The sequence below is a fragment of the Electrona antarctica genome, assembly GCF_951216825.1.
Source record: "Electrona antarctica genome assembly, chromosome: 10".
In the NCBI taxonomy this organism is placed as follows: domain Eukaryota; kingdom Metazoa; phylum Chordata; class Actinopteri; order Myctophiformes; family Myctophidae; genus Electrona; species Electrona antarctica.
Genome location: NC_136791.1, coordinates 47,537,762 through 47,552,000, shown reverse-complemented (window position 1 = coordinate 47,552,000; position 14,239 = coordinate 47,537,762). Strand labels below are relative to the sequence as shown.

General features: G+C 44.2%; 1 protein-coding gene across 1 annotated transcript in view; it reads right to left on the bottom strand.

Moving 5' to 3' along the window:
* Positions 1 to 476: 476 nt before the first annotated feature.
* Positions 477 to 14,239, bottom strand: part of LOC306931280 (transcription factor COE3-like) — a 97,454-nt gene continuing 83,691 nt past the window's right edge. Inside the window, 6 exon segments of the mRNA XM_079512583.1 lie at positions 477 to 1,163; positions 2,796 to 2,885; positions 3,610 to 3,795; positions 6,056 to 6,227; positions 6,542 to 6,607; positions 14,052 to 14,141. Coding sequence (XP_079368709.1) covers positions 1,132 to 1,163; positions 2,796 to 2,885; positions 3,610 to 3,795; positions 6,056 to 6,227; positions 6,542 to 6,607; positions 14,052 to 14,141 — 636 coding nt within the window. The 3' untranslated portion in view covers positions 477 to 1,131.

Here is a 14,239-nt window from a genome sequence, read left to right as displayed (position 1 = left end):
AAGACAGATGTATAAATATTTAGCACAAGTTTGGCAATATCACAATAGTCTACAATTTTATAACCACATATAAAACACAGAAGGGAATCGGAGCTAGAAGGAGGAGGCTGCCCCTCATCGACAAGAAACGGACTTCACAGTAGCCTAGAAATGCATTAATATACAGTGCTAGCAAAAAAGTTGAAAAACATGGCAAAACACACTTGCTTAAAAGGAAGTTCTAGACATGGAAGTATGCCGTTTTTCTCCAACAGAGCAGAGTGCTTTATACACGTCTGTGTGCTTGTTGTTGAATCCAAGAGATTAGTTTTTTTCCACTTTTTGAAGATGATTTCTAGCTACAATAAATTACAAAAATTTAATTTAAATTTAAAATGCAGGAGTGAAACATGATACAACCTTAACCCACCCACGCCCCCATATCCCCCGCCCGCCTCCCCCCCCCGCCCCACCGATTTTTTTTAAAAACTCGTTTTTGTTGTACTTCATGATCCATTTTTCTACATTATATATCTCATATACTTTTCCAGTTGAAATTCAAACTTTCTTGGCCCCCATGTGTTAATTTTTCTGACACATAAAAATACAAAAAAGTCACATTATAAAGACACACAAACTGTTTGTGGATCTGTTAAAAGAGAGTCGGAAACAGAAAAACAAAACAAAAACAAAACAAAAAACAATTTCTGAGGCAAAACGAGTTCATCGGCAAATGCTACTGTACATCAGTGTTTACTTTACAACCGACTGGTGAGTCCACAGAGTTCTTTAACCAGCTGAACATAATATCGTTGATTGGTCAGAGAGCCGAGGGGCCAAACGCACAAGCTAACGGGGCACACAAAATAAACACAATCCTGTGTCCTCTTCAAGCTCGTGTAAAATGGGTAGAGAAAAGAAAAAAGAAAAAATCCTTTGCTTCAAGGTTGTGTGGAAGTCTTCCAAAAGGAAGAAAAAAATATTTCATTCTTTTCTTGTTTATTTTTTTTCTTCTTCTTCTTCTTCCTCGTTAAAAACGATATGCTTGTTTGACTATACACTACACCAGCTTTGTGCTGTGTGCTATAGGGGAGTCCTGTGAAGTGGTAGTGTGTAGACTGGTGCTTAGTTGAGATGACAAAAAAGTGCATTTTACATAGGAGGGACCACCAGGCCGGACATGGCTGGAAGAGAGGGAGAGAGAGCAGTAATTAGTACTACTGGATAGATGCACGTATGGATATTCATGAGAAAAATATACTGTGTGTGTGTGTGTGTGTGTGTGTGTGTGTGTGTGTGTGTGTGTGTGTGCGAGCGCGAGCGTGCGTGCGTGTGTGTGCACGAGTGCGTGTGTGCGCGAGTGCGTGTGTGCGCGAGCGTGTGCGAGCGAGCGCGTGCGAATTTGCGAGCGAGCGCGTTTTGTGTGCATGCATATATGTGTGCGCGTGCACCTGGAGTGCATACCTTAATGTGGCCTGTTTGCACGTGTGCCTCGGAGTGTTTGCAGTATGCGCCGCGGCCCACAAAGATGTGCATTTGTGGGGGGTTTCGAGTAGCGGGGGGGGGACTTTGAAAAGCTTCCTCTTGCTCTGACATTTCAGCCCCCAGCACGCCAGTCTTGCTGTGTGTGATATTTCTCCTGGCATCGGGGTATTGGCAAACAGTGGTCCAGACTCCCAGGAGAGACGACCACGGTGACGGCCGAGCAACAGCACGGTCACTACCCACAATGCCTCGGTGCTACAGTACCAGACACTTCTAAAGCTCCCCTCAGTCCTACCACTCCTCCTCCTCCTCCTCCTCCCCTTTATTTTTTCATTCCCTTCATCTCCCTCTCTCTCTCTCTCTCTCTCCCTCCCCTGTTCTCCATCACTCCAGTGAACGTTAGTCCTCCAAACCTCACTTTCCCCGAGTTCCTATTTCGGTGTCATTATCCAAGAGAGATTAGTCGCGATCAAAGGTAGCTTCCGTTATTCTACGAAAGACCATCTGCTTAGGATATCATTAGCAACTGTACATCACCCCGAGAGTTTATGTATGCAGAATTTTCACACGTTTTAACAATTAGGCGGCTAGTGAAGTGCTGGGATGATGTATTATTACACTGCTCTCAGTATATTTGTAGAGTCATGGTTGAAATGCTTTTAAGTTTGCCAGCAGCAGATGATGGCAAGGCATTGCTCATTAATTTCTGCACAACATGTATTAATAAGTATGAACGTGTAGCAAGATGAACTTTAATTTCCCACTTCATTAAGCCCAATGTTATTAATCTTGGGGCACACACTGCGGCTAAGCTTGTTTTCGACGCAATCATCGCGGTCGTGACACACGCACAAAACCTAATAAACATAATCACTGAAACAATCCTGGGGAAGGTGCTTCCTCCGCGACCTCAAGCTTGGATCTGTACGTCGATGCGCTCCAGTGTCGCTCGCAGCAAATAGCTGATCTGCAAATGATCGCAACGTGTCACGGCGCAACGTGGGAGCTTGTAGATCGGTGTTCTGTGGTCCGTGCGACGAAGTCTATCAAGCCCTTCGGAGAACATCATTTGTATTAAAGGGCATCAGGACGCGTACGAGCGTGAGGCGGTTGCTTGCATGTGAATGCGTGTGTGCATCGTGTCGCCATGTAGTCTGTAATGTATGTGGTGTGGTGCATCATGTGTGTAAAGCTGAAAAGGTGTAAATTGGCTTGTCAATAAATGAATATATTTGTAATGATTAGTCCCTCACCAAACCGGACAGAGGCCTGAGCAGCGGTATCTGACCAGTAGTCCGTGGGGAAGGGATGAGGGGGTGAGGGGGGCTCACCTTGCAGTCCGTTGCCGTTGGCGCTGGTGCAGGAGGGGGGTGGGGAGGCCTGGGGTCGGACCACAGGGGCGAAGGCGCTCTTTTGTTTAACTGCAGAGACGATAGGGGAGGCAAGGCAAGAAGGGGGGTGGGGGGGCGGGAGAGTGAGAACGTGCTGTGAGTAGAAGGGAGAGAGGGCAGTTAAGGTAAGGCTGGGATAGTGTTACTGCCAAGGGGGGGATACACGATCAGTACTCACATGGCATTACAGGGCCCCTACCATCAACATCTCGTACAGACCCAACACTGGCGCTCGTAAAATATACATATCAAGGAAGGAAGCATCCCTCGTATTTCTTTTTTTCCTAGAGTTCCACGATACTTTCTCCCAGACAACAAGAGGGCCGAGATTCCCCATAAACGAGGAGTAATATACTTTTTGAGCATCAATATCAACATCGTAAACCCTGTCATACATGATTCACAGTGGTCGGGGAAAAGAATGAAACTGCTGCAATGAAATCACGGGTGCGGCTTACTGTCTGCTACCCCCACCACTACTACCACTACTACGACGACTACTACTACTATTGCTGCTGCTGCTAAGCAAAGCAAAGCAAAGTTCTTTGTTTACCCAGGGTGAATGGACTAAGCTCGAGATGCTTGTTTACAGCCAGACCCTGCTCATAGAACATTTCATGGTAGGGGTTCAATGCCTTGCTCAAGGGCACACTTTGCTTTGCTACCCCCACTACTACTACTACTACGACTACTACTACTATTGCTGCTGCTACTGCTGCTTATGCTGTGGGCAGATAGTAACACGTCTACTCACTTCCATATGGGGAGTTGGCAGAGGACCCGTTGAGGAACCCCGGGGAGCTTGGCACGCCGAGGTTCATGCCAGCGTTACCGTAGCCGTTCATGCTGTTGCTGACGGTGTTGTAGCTGGACTGCTGCGGGGTGCTGCTGGAGATGTATCCCCGGGGGGATACGCTGCTGGTATTCCTGCTGTAGCCCACTGGAGAACCAACCCATAGAAGATGAGAGGGAATGGAGTTTTAGTCTTAATTTTGTTCATTCAATTTGGAAACATTCATCATTTTTGCAGTGAGTTATCGTTGGTAGTCTTGTCTGTTAACCATGCAGGGATCATCAATATGTACACACAGACAGATGTGTCCGTGGCAAAGACTTGGGGCTATATCGTGCGCCACCCCTTACCTCTTATCCTTAAAGGACCACTTCACCACTTTTCAACCTATCTTCATATAATAGGTCCTCACTAATAATCATGATAAAATGGCACGATTTTCTTCTACTCAGTCTGTGTCTCATAGGAGGGCTGTGGGCAGTTTAGAAACCGTCTTCCAGTGACATAATCATTAGGCAGATTCTTTTTTAAACAAGATTGTTTTACAAAAATGTTTAGATTTTCATTATCGTGAGAACGATGGCTTCCATTTTCGCATTGCAACTTTTCAGGACTAGAAAGCCTGCAGTTTTTATTAGCTTGTATTCCCCATCGATGATGTCACTGGAAGACGGTTTCTGAACTGCCCACAGCCCTCCTATGAGACACAGACAGAGTAGAAAAAGATTGCGCCATGTTTTCATGATTATTAGTGAGGACCTATTATATGAAGATAGGTTGAAAAGTGGTGAAGTGGTCCTTTAAACGTATTTGCCATTTTTTACTATTTTGAAAAAACTTTTAAAATAGTTCAAATTGCCGATCTACAAGCTCACAACGTGTCCATGTAGATCGGTTAGTTGGACTTTTTAATTTTTTCAAAATAGTAAAAAAATGGCAAATAAGTTTATGGATAAGGGGTAAGGTGTGGTGCAAAATAGGGCCAATGGTCTTCTCTGTGGCAATTCTTTGATTTCATTGTTTTCTTGTTGATCATAAAACCCAATTACTGAATGTCAATTATCCAAACCTTCGTCAGAATATGTTGTATGACACTTATTTACTACGACACTATGTATATTAGGAGTCCAATTCTCAAATGTTTTATTTGCAAGGAGAGTGTACAAATGGAACCAAATTGACCTGTACGTAAGGGTCCATTTGGTTCCATTTAAACACACACACGTTTCTGGTAATGTTATTGTCCACTCATTGTGTATCTCCATGGCAAAAATTGTAGGTGAAGGTGAAGGCAAACATGTAATTTTGACAATAATGTCCACCACAAGCCATGAAGGTGACCTCCTGACAGTTTTCTGAAAAAGTTTCTATGTCAGTCGTTCTTCGATTTTATAGCAGATCTACAAGCTCATAGCGCGCCACCGAGTGGCGCGCTATGAGCTTGTAGATCTGCTATTTTTCAATAGCTAAAGCATAACATAATGCTAACACCAAAAGGGGTTCCCGCCCAAAATTGAATGCCACAGACGAAAAACTGTCTAAGTCCACACTATCCATAATGTTAGATAGATAGATAAGGGGTCAGGACAACGAGGCCTTTTCGTGGAGGGGTCAGAATGAAATTTGGACTTAGACTGTTTTTCGTCTGTGGTACTCAGTTGGTTAAGCCAATATCTGTATTTGCGCCAACTACTTCCGGGTCACACAGCCCAGCACAGCGAGAGGAGGAGCAAAAAGTTGTACGAGCAGCAGCCGACATGTCTTAGCTTTAGCCATAAACGGTAATATGTCGGGCGCGATGCGATTAAAAAAACATCACTATTTATATCAGAACGTCAGACGGATGTTCTGAGAAAAAAAGCAGCAAATAATCCACAATGAATGGATCCTTATGGGGGTGCGCGCGCATTAATCCTCATGCTAGGCGCTGCCTAGCAACCTGGACAGCAGGAAAGGTTGGAGTTGATATAAACCGTATAACCCGCCATATGGCGGGTATGGCGATCTGAGAGGGGTAAAATCCTAACCCGTCATCTGGCGGGTTATGGGGCGGCTTGGGGCCGATTCATACTCCTATTTTACCGCTGTTTCGGCGCTGTAGTGCCGAAATGATTTCGGCTCGTCAGAAATGTTCAGTAGCACCGAAGAGCCAACACACACATTGTAGGCTCTACAGCGCCGAACCGACTTTTATTCGTCTCTAAAATAGGAGTATGAATCGGCCCTTGGCGCCCTGAGTGTTAATTAACCACTTAAGCCCTAAACACATACATCTGGATAGCATTAATAAGCTGATTTATCTGCTATTCTCACATTCTTTTGACAATTTCAATGACATAATTAAACAGTTAAAAAAAGTGGTCCAGGAGTTGCCTGTGCCGCCGTGACATACCGTAATGTAACGTACCTTGGTCGTTCCCCTGTGATTCGGACACGTTGACTGCTAGCTGACTGCTGAAGGAGTTGACCCCCATCATGCCGTGGGAGGCCGTGTTGGCGAGGGAGGGGATCTGGTTGTGGTTGCGGGGAACGCTGTACAGGGCCTCGGCGATGTCAGCTGCCCTCTTCAGAATGATCTCCTGGGGGGGGGGGGGAGGGAGCGCAGCAGAGAAGTTGGCTTTGGTTATTTATGGCTCTCCATTGTCATAGGTTACTTTGCTTTGAAGCTTTGGTTCGTGGCTTTATGGTTTATCACAGCGCATATAGCCTATAGTTACACATACAGTAGCAGTGAAGATTCCTGGAGACAGCAGTGTGGAATCTGTGAATTTGCACTGGTAGTTGACTTGGCAATGAGCCAGAGATATAGCGCATTGATGCTGTGTGTGTGTGCGCGCATGTGTGTGTGTGTGTGTGCGTGTGCGTGTGTGTGTGCGTGTGCGTGCGTACAAACCTGATTGTTGTGGGGCATTCCATATAGGGCTTCAACGAGATCTGCCGCTCTTTTCAGCAGCACCTCCTGATGATGAGGGGGAAACAGAGGTTATTAAATGTTAATTTCTAAACAGATTATACTCAGCCCCAGTGGACTATACATACAGTAGGAAAAAGACTTCAGTATCGCAGACCATTATTGCACAGTAGGCTATGCTGAGCTTTAAGATGTAGTTACAGTTTTGTCTTTTTGGCTAAATAAAAGCCAGCATGATTTCCAGAGGCAAACGGCGCTGAATTCGGACAAGCGCTATACCACTTTGCTCCTTCCAACCGCGCAGAGCAGTGAATAATGTTCCCTATCTTAATTAAACTGGCATAGTCCTTTAAAAAAAACACACACACAACACCTCGCCCCTAATTCCGGGCTTCACGTTTGCTCTTGGAGTTCAACGTCGAGTTCCCCCCTCTCTTCAGAACAATAAAGTGAATTAGCTCTGGGTTAATCTAGTTCTGTCGTAATGACATTAAGGAATTTTTCAATTAACCTCTTTGACTGGCTGTTGCAAAGGACTTCACAAATGACTTCCCATCCTAGCGAGAGCTGGGTGCCTGTGCCTTGGGGACACGGACGCTCAGGATGTGGTCTTATCCATGTCTGCATGCTTGCCCCCGCTTGACAATGCGGATTAGCTGTGTTGCTTTGGCTCTTAACACTGAAAATGAGTTGGCCCTGGCTGCTGTCCCCCCCCCCCCACTCCGTTTCAGCCTTTCAGGCTAGGTGGGGTTTTTTGGCCTGTTTGTGTGTGTCTTTATCAGCTTTTTGAATTGAGCACTTACAATTAAATCCCTCTCAAGGAGCGAAACTGCTCTCTTTGTTTCCTATAATATAGAAGGCGGTAGGCACGCTGTATCTCCTCTCCATTTAGAGTGCATTTTAATCTGACAAAGGCAAGTTGTGGGACATGGCTGTGTTTTTTTCTCGTTGTCACCTGCCGTAGAGCCGGAGATTTGTCGACTGTCGCTGTCAGAACCCTGGTTAAAAGCAATGCAAATCTGTCACCAGAAACATCTCAGATGGTGCTTGTTTTCTTCCACACATTCGCTGTGTTTTCTTTTGCGGGGGCCTCGGTAATTTGTCTGAAGTGTTCCATCACTTGGCAATAGCAGTGTGGGATTAAGACGGCAGCTGCCGTAAATGAATGTAAACACAGCGTTCGCGCCTTCAAACAGCGGCCTCCAAGACTTGGCCTGCTTCAACACAGTGCACAGCGTATGGGGTGTGTATGTGGGAGCGTGTGTATGTGTATGAGCAGCCCCTTTCATCCTGAGGAGCATATCTACCAGAGTCCTTGATTTATCAAGATGAATCACTGTAGAATCCACTTCCAGCGTGTGCCATGCTCTCTTATAGAAACATATCGCTTAATCCACCCCAAGTTATCGGATGGGTGGCTCTTAGAATGGGCATTTACCTCTGAAATTGGTGTGTATGCTCAACGTTGCATGCATCTAGTTTGCATACAAATAAAGAATTATGGTTGTCGTGAGGCAGGTAGACTAAATGAGAGGACCAGCTGTCTTGATGTGTTCTCATCAGGCAGAACAGATTTCTCCCGCACTCGGCTGAGTGAGATAAAGTGGTTTTCTGTCTTTTTTTCCCACAGTTAATAATTACCAATAATCTATTCTATCATATTTCAAGATCTCCTACATGGCTCTCAATTTTAAACAACAATTAAAGCAATTAAGACTGTCACGTCCGCGTGCCATGTTTCATTCTCTGCGAGAACGTCCTTCCCTTCTTGTCCATATGGTACTTTGCAGCAGCGACATAAGGACAGCTTGAGGAAAAAAAAGAAGGAGGAGAGAAAACGATATTGCCTCTCATCCCTAATCTGTCGTTTACCGCGTGGTGTCTTAACCCGTTTCGGGCGGGAACCCCTTTTGGTGTTTCAAGCATTACTGTGTTGTTTTATAATGTCATTTATATTGTATGCCGTTATAATGTTTGGCTAGGCTTTATTTTTGAAATATTTAAGGACCCTTATATTGAAAGGCCTTCTTGATTAGAAGAGGTCACTGTGACATTTGGCCTAGTTAAGGCAGGTGTGTGAGTTTAGATGATTGCACTCACTGGATAGTATTCAGCTGTGTGCACAATTACGTTATACTTTAGCTATTGAAAAATAGCAGATCTACAAGCTCATAGCGCGCCACCGAGTGGCGCGCTATGAACTTGTAGGTCTGCTATTTTTGAAAAATCGTAAAAATGCGGCACAAATCTTTGAATAGGTATATATTCTTTCAGAGCGAACGTTTTTTTTATTTCGACGTCGGGCCTAAATGGGTTAACTAACCAAGCTGACTCGCAAGGCTATGCTTAAGTGGCAACCTAGTCATATCCGCGCATGATGAGAAGCGCCGCACCCAATCAACGGCGGAGTTTGTTGTCTTCCGACGAGGCGCCCTCACGCGTATCGGCTCATGCTGTGAATACGATTAACACGGAATAGTGTTCTGAGGGCATTTCCATGTAAATCTCTATACCGCTCTGGCATAAGTGTAATTGGCTTTCTTGTCATGGAGACATATCAGAAAGCACCATGTTAAATTGAAACAATTAAAGGCCTCAAATGATCTCTGTTGTTCTGTGACAGAGGCGTGACAGATTTCTGCTATTGTTCTGCCTTGCTTATTCTCATAAAGGTTCTGGTTGTTCGACAACTATGTTTTGAACGGGGGATTGTTCAGATGACGGATCACCGCGAGATTCAGAAGCTCTCTTTCTCCCTTTGCTGGCTGAGAGAAGAAAGAGAGGGGAAAGAAGTACCAGAAACCCTTGACGAATGACGAGCCGTTAAAAAGAAACGTCTAATGTGAAGGTTACGTGGTCTAAAATAGTCTTAAACGTGATTCTTCAAGCAGCAGATTAGCATGGATGTTGTATTTATATTATCACAGTTAATAAAAGAGGGCCTAGGTTATGTAGCTTGGAGTGCTAATGCCATTATAAAACTGTAAGGCAATTACTCTGTTAGCTCTAGCCTGAGGTAATGAATGCATTCAGAAGCATAGGGCCATTAGATGAAGGTACTTCAAAGAGCACAGAAAGAGAGATTCATTTAAATACATGGGTAATTGCTTGACATGAACACATTTGTAATATTTTTCTCCTTGTGGATTACACAAAGAATTGGAAGAGAATGGGCTTATGCTCATTTTGGGGGAGAAAAGAAAGGAATCCAAAGCAATCAGCTTAATAATAAAACAATATTGAGTTTCCGCTTTTAATTTCATAATGAATCTAATTTGTTACAGGAGCGAGAAATTGAGTGTGATATAATGTGCTATCCAGTCTATTTGTCCATTACTGCCAGAGGGCACAAAATGGTATTATAAATTGTCTTTTTTATATTATGAATAGAAAATTGTTTTATAACAAGATCTTAAAAAGGAGGGTGAAATTCCAAAGTCTCTGTTCACTTAACGCCATGCCCGCAAACCAATCTCCTTTCTCATCACTTGACTGCTCACACTTATTACTTTCATATTCACCCTGGACTTTGCATTGAATTTTTATATCTTGCACCCCTCCCACAGGGTCAGACTGTCATCTACGATGTTGTCTTAGAATTACGAGGTAAACTTCAATCAGAGGCAGCTTCCCCCCTCTCTCTTTTTTTTTCTCTCGGTGTAGCAACAATATTAGCGTGCATCCCTTGCTATCCATGAGCACTCCCATATTGGCTTTCTGTCTCCTTACAATTACCACGTGTCTTACTGGTCCCAGGGAGGAGGCTGGGGTGGAAATCAATAGCGCAGTAATATTATCAACTGGAGGGTGAAGTCATTGGGGGGGGGGGGGGGGGGGGGGGGGGGGGGGGATGAAGCAGGGGGGTATGGGGGGGCTTTGGTGTCGATTTGCCTTTCTGCTAATGCACACTGCAACATCCACCAAGCCTCATCTCCTTTTTATAGAGTCTTCCCCACCTCACCTGCAACACCCCGTAATGGCTGCTCTCTCTATATGCTAGTTCTCTCTGTTCTCATTCCAAGCGTATATACCAATACATGCCAGCCTCCCTCGGCCCGCCAGCTTCTTCCAGCACCGCCGCCGACGCCGCGGGCTGTTTTATTGGGAATGTGCTTTTGACCCCGAGAGCCGACCCCTCGGATGGCAAGCTTAACAATGACGAATCACTTGGTGGGATCATTTACATGCCCCCTGAACCCCATATTTGGGTCCATTAGAGACCAAATCAAATATTTATGTTGTTTATTGGAAGTGCAGGGTTTCATCTCACTCGGTGATTGTTTCATGCAAAGGCTGGGAGACCTTGCTATATTAAACCATTTAGGCCTGACGTCGAAATAAAAAGAAACGTTCGCTCTGAAAGAATATATACCTATTCAAAGATTTGTGGCGCATTTTTACGATTTTTTCAAAAATAGCAGACCTACAAGTCTGAGCTTGAGCTTGTAGATCTGCTATTTTTCAATAGCTAAAGTATAACAGAATGCTTGAAACACCAAAAGGGGTTCCCGCCCAAAATGCGTTAAGTGTACGCGTGCACCCAGGAAAACTAATCTTGGGCTCAGTGTCAAAATCTGTACCCGCAAGCCAAAGGCGCTTTGTATTCGGCAGGAAGAAGCCATGCTACCGCTGTAATAAACCCATGTTTAACATTATTGCGCTTCGTATTCTGTATGTTATGTTGTAGGATTTGGCAAAGACACTCCCGACTTACAAAATTGAGAGTTCAGCGAGATAGGGCGACCGCGGTGTCCAAAGAGACTGCGAAAGTGTTATTGTGATATCGGAGGTGAATGCACTTTCCCGTTTGGTCAGCGTTTACGGTTAAAATTAGAGCAACATTTCATGTCCAGGTGGTGGTTACACTGTCTCCATGGGGACTATGCGTCTAATTGAAACACTTCATATCGTGTACCGGGGACTGGCTTGTGATGTCGTATCTCTTCAAATTGACTTGGTCAAAACGTCTATAGGTAACCCCATGGTCTGCTCTTTATTAAATTGTCCGTTGGATGTTAATGATATTGCTGTGTTGCATGCTGGGGTTTAATAGATAAGGTCTTTAAAAGGTTTTACGGTATTATTAAAATTCGGCGGTGGTCTTTGCTTTACTGCATGCCATGGGACTTTGAACAAACTAATCAGTCATAATATTACCATTGACGCATCTGGCATGCCAGCCACTGAAACGAGGACTAGGGTGGCAATTAGTGAAAGCACAGATAGATGTTATCAATAGGAAATGGAAGGAGTATAAGACGATCAAAGAGCTTCCGATGGGGGGCGGGGAGGAAAAAAAAGGAAAAGTTTTGTTGGTCCTCGATCAGGTCCATCAATCTATGTGCCGGACGGTGCCACACCGAAATGTGTTTCAAACGGACTCCTTCACTGGCGTCGAAACGAAAACACTAAAGAGAGCCAAGCAATGCATAATAACCCATTTTGATCTGAGATCAGATTCTAAAAATGTCTTCTACATCCTGACAGTTTTCTGAAAAAGCTATGTTTCCATGTCAGTCGTTCTTCGATTTTTCAAAAAATAGCAGACCTACAAGCTCGTAGCGCGCCACTCGGTGGCGCGCTATGAGCTTGTAGATCTGCTATTTTTCAATAGCTAAAGCATAACATAATGCTAACAGGGGTTCCCGCCCGAAATGCGATAACATGCGGTCTTTGTCTATTAGCCACACTAAGACCGGAGGGTTTACGGCACAGGGTTCTGTAAACAAAAGATTAAACCAAATCGAGCTGGTGGAAAATGAAAGGAAAACATGAGTGGGGTAATGAGGGTGCAGACGACGACTCTGGACCCAGATTACCATCTCCACAGACTACTGGAGAGGAAAACGCTCTGATTGAGCTATTTTACCACACAGAGAGTTTACGCCTGTCTCCTCCTCGCACAAAACCAATACCATTACCCCACTGCTGGTTGGTTGGGGGGGGGGGGGGGGGTTGCAAAGCTGTTTAGGGCCACGGTATTTTTTCCTTGGGCATTCATTCATGTGCTTTGCTTTATTCGTCACATGCAAAGCGCTTGAACTCTTGTTCTATACGACTGTTGCTGTGTGTCACGTGGCTACACAGCAGTGGATGTTCCGTTTGTCACAGGTTGAATAGCGATACATACATGACAATTTGGTGCCATTTTGTTTTGTGTCTATAAAGTTAAATCAATTAATTGAACTCTGAGAACAGCCATTTAGGCCGGACGTCAAAAAAAGTCTTCTGAAAGAATATATTTTCAAAGATTTGTGCCTCATTTTCACGATATTTCAAAAATAGCAGACCTACATGCTCGTAGCGCGCCACTCGGTGGCGCGCTATGAGCTTGTAGATCTGCTATTTTTCAATAGCTAAAGTATAACATAATGCTTAGTTAAAACACCAAAAGGGGTTCCCGTCCAGAATGGGTTAAAGCAGCTATAACGTGAATTTTAAAACAGTTTTTTAATATTTAATATCATATTGTCTATGTCCCTCAAACTTATTTCTAATGGTTTGAGCCTCAATCACCACTCTGATGTAACCACTCCATGGCATTTCGTTTTCGCTTCTGAAGCAGTTTTAGCTGCAGTACCACAATGTCCTGAGGTGGTGGGGGGCACTGATATGCAACTTATTTAATCTTTGAGTCATTATAATACTGATGCTAGATAAACCCAGGCTTGTTTCCACCTTGGAAAATCAACAATGGCGGACATTGTAAACAAAGTGGAAATGCAAATTTGGAACCGAAGACTGAAGAGAGAGGAGGAATTATACAAAGTAGGGTGACATTGACATCACAAATACGACCAAATCAGTTGAGCTGTTCCTGAGAGCAATTTCCATAAAAAGCCCCGGCCTATGTGATGAGAAATCCTGATTGTTCAAAATTGCATATTTGTGGGGATAGGAAATACACAGGAGAGCTCAAAAAACACCCAAAACATTGAAAAAGTTGAATTTTATGTTATAGGTCATTTAAAGGAGAATTCCATACTAAAAGGCTTTCTTACCTTTCTTTGTAGTTGTTACGTCCCCACCAAAGAGGTCCAGGTGTTATTTTGTGCAAAAGCTCCTTATTGGCTATTTCCCCTACCATAAGCCCTAAATGAATTGCATTGCATTTAATGGGAATTGAATGGGGCTATGGGGGCTTATTTCCATCGCTCAAAATTATTATTTTTTTGTATACATCCTCTCTTCGAAATGTAAATAATATCCAAAGCGGCACACTTTACTACTTATTTCGATGGAAATAAGCGAATTAGCACAACACCCCATAGTCCCATTCAATTCCCATTCAATTCAATGCAATTGATTGAGGGCTTATGGTAGGGGAAATAGCCAATACGGAGTTTTTGCACAAAAAAAAACCTGGACCTCTTTGGTGGGGACGTAACAACTACAAAGAAAGGTAAGAAAGGTAAGAAAGCCTTCTAGCATGGAATTCTCCTTTAACACTGAGGATTTTAATGTGCATGGAGATTAGACGCGGTATACTGACCTTCGGTAACCTCTCAGGATCGCCTGGGTGCCTGGGTATGACCTTCTGCAGCCTCTGGAAGCCATAGTCGATGGTGGGCTCGTTCAGGGCTGAAAGCACAGGACGAAACATCCAGTAAGGTTTCATGACTGATGTCGGATTCACACTCGGATGCGCACCGAAAACAGCCTCTATGTTGTTCCAGGGAC